The sequence below is a fragment of the Ascidiella aspersa genome, chromosome 5 (assembly GCF_963924565.1).
Source record: "Ascidiella aspersa chromosome 5, kaAscAspe10.2, whole genome shotgun sequence".
Lineage (NCBI taxonomy): Eukaryota > Metazoa > Chordata > Ascidiacea > Phlebobranchia > Ascidiidae > Ascidiella > Ascidiella aspersa.
Genome location: NC_139451.1, coordinates 22,306,048 through 22,314,396, shown reverse-complemented (window position 1 = coordinate 22,314,396; position 8,349 = coordinate 22,306,048). Strand labels below are relative to the sequence as shown.

At 35.8% G+C, this 8,349-nt stretch overlaps 1 protein-coding gene across 1 annotated transcript; it reads left to right on the top strand.

The window, feature by feature from the left end:
- LOC146145424 (matrilin-2-like) lies at nt 1-8,349 on the top strand. Its single transcript, XM_083389976.1, has 9 exons — nt 1-88; nt 544-629; nt 1,353-1,445; nt 1,536-1,665; nt 3,250-3,438; nt 4,295-4,397; nt 4,556-4,710; nt 7,141-7,319; nt 8,126-8,349. The coding sequence occupies exons 1-9, from the start codon at nt 40-42 to the stop codon at nt 8,294-8,296; spliced, it is 1,155 nt and encodes a 384-aa protein (XP_083246102.1). The 5' UTR covers nt 1-39; the 3' UTR covers nt 8,297-8,349.

The following is an 8,349-nucleotide window of genomic DNA, read 5'->3' as shown; positions in this document are numbered from 1 at the left end:
CTCTGTGTCCTTATATATAGGTACGACTGTAAAAACGAAATGATCTACGCTTTGCTGGTATTTTCCGTGGCCTTTTCAATCGCTACTGGTAAGTCAGATCAACTGTGTAAATGTGAGTGTTGTATTGACATAAGTCAAAGACTCGACTTATTGCACTAAATTCACGGTTTTTAAATGACTGGACTTGACTTTAAGTCTCTTGAACGAAATTACTTGACAAGTCTTTTGGAAAATGAGTTGGGTTGAATTAAAGTGTTTTCATTAAGAATTTTTTAATTTGAAATTCAATTATTTATTTTAAGGTTTGCACGTAAAACATTTTTCTTGCGATATGTTGGGTATTGGTTATTTTTTAGTAGAGGGCATTGCTCATAGTTGGACTAATTAACTTTGACTTTTATGAAAAGGACTTGACTGACTTCTCATCTATTCAAATTAACTTGATTTGGACTTAAGTCATTTTAAAGTGTCTTGTTTACAACACTAGTAAATTTTGCTACAACGAGTTCGTGCTCACTCAAAATAAAACATCCTTCCGATTAGGTTTACATTGTATCTCGTGTGATTCGTCAGCAAGCGTTGGCGAATGCGATTCGAAAGGAAAGGCAGTCGAGTGTATGGACCACGAGGTAAGGTTTTTTTGGTATGTTTTGTACGCTCCAAGAAATAGTCATCAAACAATAAGTCGATTGTATCTGACGCGCAATCTGTTATTTAACGGCATGCTTTTCTTTAGGACAGTGGTTCTTAACCGGGGTGTCGCGGCACTCTGGGGTTCCATTTGTAATCCTTAAGGGTATCGCGACATATTACAACTTTTTGTGTTAGATTAGAGTGGAATAAATCCAATTAAAACTACCTATACGTTGTGTAGAGTTAATGTGTGTTGTCCCAGTTCCGTTTAGTGTGACATTCTAGTGAATTACCTACTGAAAAATCTTATAGGGGTGCCGCTATCTATTGATTAATTCTGAGGGGTGCCGCTAGCCATAAAAGGCTGAGAAACACTGCTTTAGGACAAAGACTATTTGATTAACAACCACATAATAACATTGGACTGCGTTTAGTCTTGCTGGCCCGTGTCATTTCTAAAACACATAGCAGTCGTAATATTTTTTCACGCAAACATTGGCAATGAATATTGGTATTAAACAACGTTAAATTATATTTATAAATGTAAGGCTATTCCATATGTACGAAGGCAACCGTTTCCATACGTTCTTATATTATCCATGGAAATCTGGCGACACAATGTGCAATGCGGCAAATCGTTTTCGATTTCAAAATACGCTCTACAAAAATTAGTCTACCTGTAAACAAGGAACAGAAAGAAATTTACTCTTTTTAAACAGCAATGTGAAACCGTTATACGCCGCAACGGAAACTCGATGCTGGTATCAAAGGGATGCAAAAGCAAGCAGGCGTGCAGCTTAAACCAAATGCAGGTAATAGCGTTACTGTCATAAACCTGTCCATATCAGACGTTTAAGAAAACATACAGTATAATATGAACAGTGTACGAATTTGATTTTTAGAACTCAAGACCTTCAGGACTATCGACGCAGTGTAACAACGACCAGTCAAACTCGTTTTGTGCTTGTTGCTGTGGTTTCAGCGGCTGTAATGGCGGCGCGGTGGCACCTTGCGCAATGATGTATAATACAGGTAAGATGCGCGTACAATCAAATATAATTTGTGTGTGTGGTATACACGCTGTCACGCTCTAGGCGTTCTTATTAAAATAGATGCAAATCGCTGTGGGGCACAAAGAGTAAACTTATATAACATCGCGTGTATCTGCTAAAATCTGAAATCATTCAAAGAAGATTTCTGCCTGTTGATCACACAGAATCAATTATACAGTCCTTAAACCAAGGATAAAAATTAATAAAGTTTAATTTGGATTTTTTTAAACTACGCCTTTTTGCACACAGCAAATTGTGGACTATATAACAGCAATTAAAACTTGGTAACAAACCATTTGTTCATAGCGTTTGGTGGCAATAGTTTGAAATATCTTTTTAAAAATCGATATACTTTTTTCAGGTCAGTCATTTCGTGACCATTGAGCAAGAAAATTTATACTACGCATTTTGTTTGTTTAATTTGTCTAAATACAGTATTCAAACAATTCGAGTTTTGGATACAATTTGTCAAACCGATAAAACTTCCCTGCTGGCGGTAAACCTTAAGCACGTGTATAACTACAAACATATAACAAGTTACCGAACTCCATTGAACTACTTACACCGTTAAATTATTAGGCTTAGCTTCAGCAAGAATTAAATACACCGTTGTTACGTCTTAAGCGCCCAGAGCAATTTTCGCTCAGACGAAAATAGTTAGGACGATAAATAGCGGCCTTGTTGACTTAAATTAATTATTTTGCTTCGAGATCAATCAACCACATTTTAGGGGGGCTACCAGAGCGTTTTGCACAGTACTTGTTTTCATATTCTGGCTTTTCTTTGGCTATAAAGTTCGAAACTAAAACCATTGTCAACACGTTAAAACAGATCTAGCTTTCGGGGTTACGTGCGTCTTAAGTCAAAGGCGACATCGTCAAGTTGAGTACCAGAATTGTTCCACTTCATTTTTATTTTTTTCTAGTGGGAATAGTCTTTTATGGGAATCATAGGTTATCTACCTATCGTTAAGAAATGCACAAACCGCTAGTGTCAGGCAAGAGCCATCTAGGTTGTATGCAGCACATGTTAAATTTTATGCGCAGTAAGCAAACATAATGCAACTATGATATTATGGTCATGCGTCCCATTGCACCCTCAAAAATAAAAGTTTTGACAACTTAACAAAATAAAGGTGTTTTTCCCCGCACCTCGAATCGATAACATCTTTGTAAAGTATCTTTCGTATTGAAAGTAACACCTCTCTAAATCTAAAAAATAAACAAACAGCGTGATGCTTTAGGGTTAATTTTAATGACGTCACGTTTATATTTTACTTTGCGACGTCACATTTTGACGTAACTTTGTGACGTAATCTATGAAAAAAAAATTGTCTCTCAAAAATAATTTGGCACATTTTGAACTTTGTCAAATTTTGACGTAACTTTGTGACGTTATCTATAAAAAAAATTCTCCCCTCCCCCCAACAAAAAATCCTAGTTCCGCGCCAATGATTCTGTATCTAATTTTTTTTCGATGACATCTCTTCCTACCAAAATTCGGAAGCTCACGCGTACTAATGTGTTTTATTTACTCGTGAGTTTACACAGAATAATTCTTTCAGCAAAGAACTGTCCGCCACAGCCTCGCTCAATAAGCAACGGGAGAATAACTTGCACGAACTCGAATCGACTCGGTTCGGTGTGCCGCTTCCGGTGCACGGGTAAAAACTACTCGCTCCACCCACCGAGTAGCGAGTACAGCACGTGCGAGAATACAGGGTCGTGGAGCTACGAGACGCCGTGCTGTAAACGTGAGTGTTTTGGTGATATAAAGACATGTATATAGTCACGGATAAGGATGTCCGATAATATCGGATCGAGCCGATTCCCAAAGCCAAGTTGTAGCACCGATATTTGTTAGATACTAGGGTGGTATCGGTGCCGATCCGATATCAATTTGACATAGAAATCTCAGCCACGATTTGCGATTTCTACTTTTTTCGATTTTCCACAATGTAAATTTATCGAAATGAGTATCAATCTAAAGTAACTAAACTATTAACGCAAAAGAAAATGTTTGCCTAATTTTCAGAAAAACAATTGCCTTTGAGTGTTTAAGCTACATATATATTTTTCTTTAATGAGCATAATAATGACGCAATTTATATCGTATCGGATCGCGATACTATTTGCTCAAAATATCGGGTATCGGTATCGGACTAAATTTTTACACATCGGATATTGTTTGTCACGAACATATGAAAACGGCGAGCGTGGATTGGAGGTGATTTCCGTTGATTTAATAATAATTTAAACAGGCATTGCGCTCAACTTGGAACCAAACTTTTTTTAGTTAATTTGTTTTAAAATATATTTCGGTGTGACCAGGTGTTATTACCCTTATAAAGATTTTCTTTAACTAACCCAAAGTAAAGAAATGTTGATTTAATAAATATCGATTTAACAATCGTTTTTATAGCAATTTAACATCAAAGTGCAGTTTTAAAACTTTACAAATAAAGATTTAAAAAAAGAGATTTCCCTAATGATAATCTGTAAAATGATTTCTCTAATAAACCATAGAAAACGATATTACAGCAAATATCGGCGACTCGTATCGCAAAAATAAATTTCAAATAGCAAATATGTTTTATTACCATCTTGTAGGACCATGTCCACGCTTTATGGTTTACGATTCGGCCGTGGTCATTCATCTCTCAAATCCCGAGTCCTTTCCACTGGTCAACGCGATAATGGACAAGATAGCAGAGTAAGAAAACGCAATGTTCAGTATATTTAACTATTGCCTTTCTAAAATCTGGATGTTAAAAATACATCCCTATGGTTTTGAGTGCGTTCTAACCTAATATTGCCCCAGAGTTGAAAATACAGATTCACGTAATAATATTTTTTGAAATCAATCCACAGCAAAGTTACCATCGGCATGGATTCGATGAGAATGAGTGTCATCTTTTACGGGCACGAACCACTCCGAGAATCGCTGATCGACTACCACGAGTACAGCAACAACAAAAGCGACATGGGCAGACTGCTAGCGGAAAAGTGGGCACTTTTTACAGCTGGTAAATATTAAGCTCAGCGTATACAGCAGCTCGTGCGCTTGCCACGATTGGTCTGTTGTAAGGGTTTAGGGCTATAGGTAGTGCTGTAAACAAGTCATTTTGAAATGACTTAAGTCCCAGTCAAGTCATTTGCAAAAGTAACAACAACAAGTCAAGTCACAGTCCTAGTCATCAGTTGCCTAAGTCAAGTCGCAGTCAAGTCATTATGAAAGCAAGTCAATTTCAAGCCACATCATTGGCATAAAAATAAACTGTTAAGCTATTAAAATTGGTAAACTCGTCCGATTATTATGTGTAACAATTCAACAAAAAAAAAACACAAATACGATATACAGCAATCAAATTGTTTATTGTGCAAAATTGAGATAAATTTAATAAAAACACTTTAAAATCCCAAAATATTTGAAAAAATGACGTAAGTCCAAGTCAAGTCATTTGTCCAAAAGGCTTAAGTCAAGTCATTAGACTCAAAGACTAAAGTCATTACAACAATGGGTTTAGGTGGCAGCAGCATTTTAAAACGCGCACGCTTCATATGACGGTTGTCATATAATACATTATATCGCATTATTTTCGTGTTGATTTGTCGAGTGATAAGTCTTGCGCGGATACGGTCATTCAGATCGGGCCACCCGCCCACCATATTTTTTTGGAGATAGCACTATGTTTATTCAGCTGTGTTTTCGATGTTGCATGATATATTTGTGCGCGGTTCTCGTGGGGTCTATAGCCTTCGAAGATAAAAGCTGATAAAGTCTTAGGTTTTATAATGGTTGTTTATACTGTTACCTAAATTTAAGGTGCACGATATTTTAACTGACTCCGTTATATGCTGGCCTTTTTCGTCTCGCTAGAAATAAAGGCAAACTTTGTTTTTAGCAGCACTTCGGGAAGTCGTGTTTTGAAATAGTTTTTGACAACGCTTTATTGCCCAAAATTTCATAAATTTTGCTTTATATCGGGTGTTGTAAAACAATAAAAATTGCCACGTCGGCTGAGTACAAATTCGGGTTTGAGATAGTTAAAAACCTTATACAGCTATCCATGAACGGTAAACCAACTAATTGGCTACATCATAGTTTAGGAAATTTGTCGGCGCAGATTCAGTAAATACAGCCAGAAAACCAGTAAATCAGGTGACGCTATTGTTAGTACTCGAATGGAATTTTCAATGACCAAAGAGTTATTTTCACGAAAAATGTAAACCACAGAAAAATGTGGCAATAAAAATGTTTTTCAACAGGATAAAAAACAAAAATATCATCAGGATAAAAGTAGTAAAATAAAATATGAACCTGCGGCGAAGGTTGTTTTTACTTCCCAGGACTTGTCAAATTAAAAAAATATCCAACGCTAACACCACCAGAAGCTTTGCTGGTAAAATTGGGCAATAAAAATAAAACAGATGCACTGCAATTTTGTTCTTCACGCCCGAATAAACTCTTCCTTTTAACCATGACCGGATTAAAGGTAGGCCTAAGGCTGTTTACTAGAGAAGGACCTAATTTTGCAAACCGAGCTACAAAAATTAACAAAAATGCATGCATGAAAAATTGAAATTATTAAGTGCAAAATAACATGAACGTACCATAAAAACATGTCGTAAATTGAACCAAGTGCCATAGACTCATAGTGTATTACAATGTAAGAAAAATGAGGGCACTACTTATCACTAGATTATTTTTGACCTAAAAATTGAAAAATTTTGACCTACAAATTTGAAATTTTTACAAATTTTGATCTAAAAATATATTTTTTGACAAAATTTTGACCTATTAGAAATACATTGATTTAAACAACATGTTGTTGTTTAAAGTACTGCATATAGTGTCTTGGCGTCGTCCACCACACGTTTTTGATGTTTTACTGACTAACGGTCGAACGCTAATCAATTATTTTTTCGGGTTTATGCAAAACTCATGAAAATGCTGAGTTGATATTTTTGTCATTTAAAAAAGACAAACAACTATAAAATAGCCAAAGGAGCTGGTTATTTTATCAAACTTGGTGGGTAAAGAGTTAAAATACAAAGTAAAAATAATTGCTGAAAATTAAAACCTATAGTAATCGAAATAAGAAATGGGATAATAGCAAATAACAAGCGAAAAAAGACAGCAAATGCTGTTCAATACTTTTGGCCAAGTCAGAGATAAACAACTATATAAAAAGCTAAGCCTAATGCGATAAACAGGCCTGTGGTTAATTCTGCAAGAATATGTAGGTCTATACCGTATATTGCTCTAATGAGGACATAATACAGTTAAAATGTCGTTGAATATAACTCAAAACTATATTTTTGCATGAAATTTTAACTGAACGAAAGTTTCAAAAAGCTGACTATAGTTTTTTTTTTATTAATTTTGTAAACCAAAATTTTGACTTTTTCTGACAAGTCAAAAAATAATCGCCCTACTTATAACCTTACTACAGACGAAGACAATACTGTGAACACGGGAGCTGCAATGAAGTACGCGATCGAGTACCTGTACTCGGGTGCGATCGGGTCCAGGGGCGGGCGAGTTGCCAGGAAACTCACCGTCATCACCGACGCCGACTCGATTGATGACGTCACCGACGCGGCTGTGGAAGCGCGAGGCAGGAAAATACTCGTGAGTGAAACAAACAAATTCAGACCCAAGAGCAGATGGAAGGGCATTTTTTACCGAACAAAAATATTTTGATAAAACAGAAACTGATAATGCCGATGCATACGGTGAGATATATATTTCTCCAAAACAAAAACAAAAATTTATGTTTTATACCTGTTTTCAATTAAAAGTTTAAATATCGCTATCGTATAGGATAATTTAACTGCCTGCTGCATTTATTTGTAATAACGTTTTTATAGGTCAATAATAAATTGCAAAGCCAAAAAGGTCGAGTAGATCGACATCATCTTGATTAAGACGTTTTCGATCTTGTATTGAGCTTGCGTTCCACTTTTTATAAATAATGTTTGAATTACTTCTCAGTCACATTAATTAAAGATGATAAAAGCTTGTATGGAAATGTCTTAATCGAGATGATGTCGATCTGCGCGACCTTTTTGCCTTTGCAATATTTTATCAACGTATAAAATTGGTATTATAAATAATGTAACAGGAGTTAAATTATCTTATACGATAGTAATATATAGACTGTTTGAAAACGGATATGAAACATTAAATCATTTTTTTGTTTTCGAAATATATATCTCACCGTATACACCGGCATTGTCAGTTACTGTACAAAAAACAAACATATGCAAAACGCCAAAAAATCGCGATAATGCGATAACGGGCACAATTCATGAAGTGATGAAGAATTTTCTGTCATTTTCTTGTACGATATAATATTTAGAAAGTTTTTAAGTATTGGTAAATTCTTTTTAATTTTGCATCTACAAATTGAAATTTTGTCCTTATTATTTTCGCAGACGTACGCGTTAGCAATACCTCCCCCCAGTGGCAAACTGGATCGGAACATCTTGGCAACAATCGCTGGGAAAAAGAGTCGCATATTCCATATGGACAAAGAGCACCTTAGCGAAGTCGTCGACTCGTACCTGAAGGAAATTGGGTCGCATATTTGTTCCGACCGTTGCTAAGACAAAACATCTATTTCCAGCTCTATTATATGTGCTATGTTATATGCGGTGGT

Excerpts from the sequence above, each read along its gene's own strand:
- LOC146145424 (XM_083389976.1), top strand. The coding sequence starts at position 40 with ATGATCTACGCTTTGCTGGTATTTTCCGTGGCCTTTTCAATCGCTACT. Across the intron at positions 89-543 it reads GGCCTTTTCAATCGCTACTG|GTTTACATTGTATCTCGTGT; the intron begins GTAAGTCAGATC and ends CCTTCCGATTAG. Across the intron at positions 7,320-8,125 it reads CGCGAGGCAGGAAAATACTC|ACGTACGCGTTAGCAATACC; the intron begins GTGAGTGAAACA and ends TTATTTTCGCAG.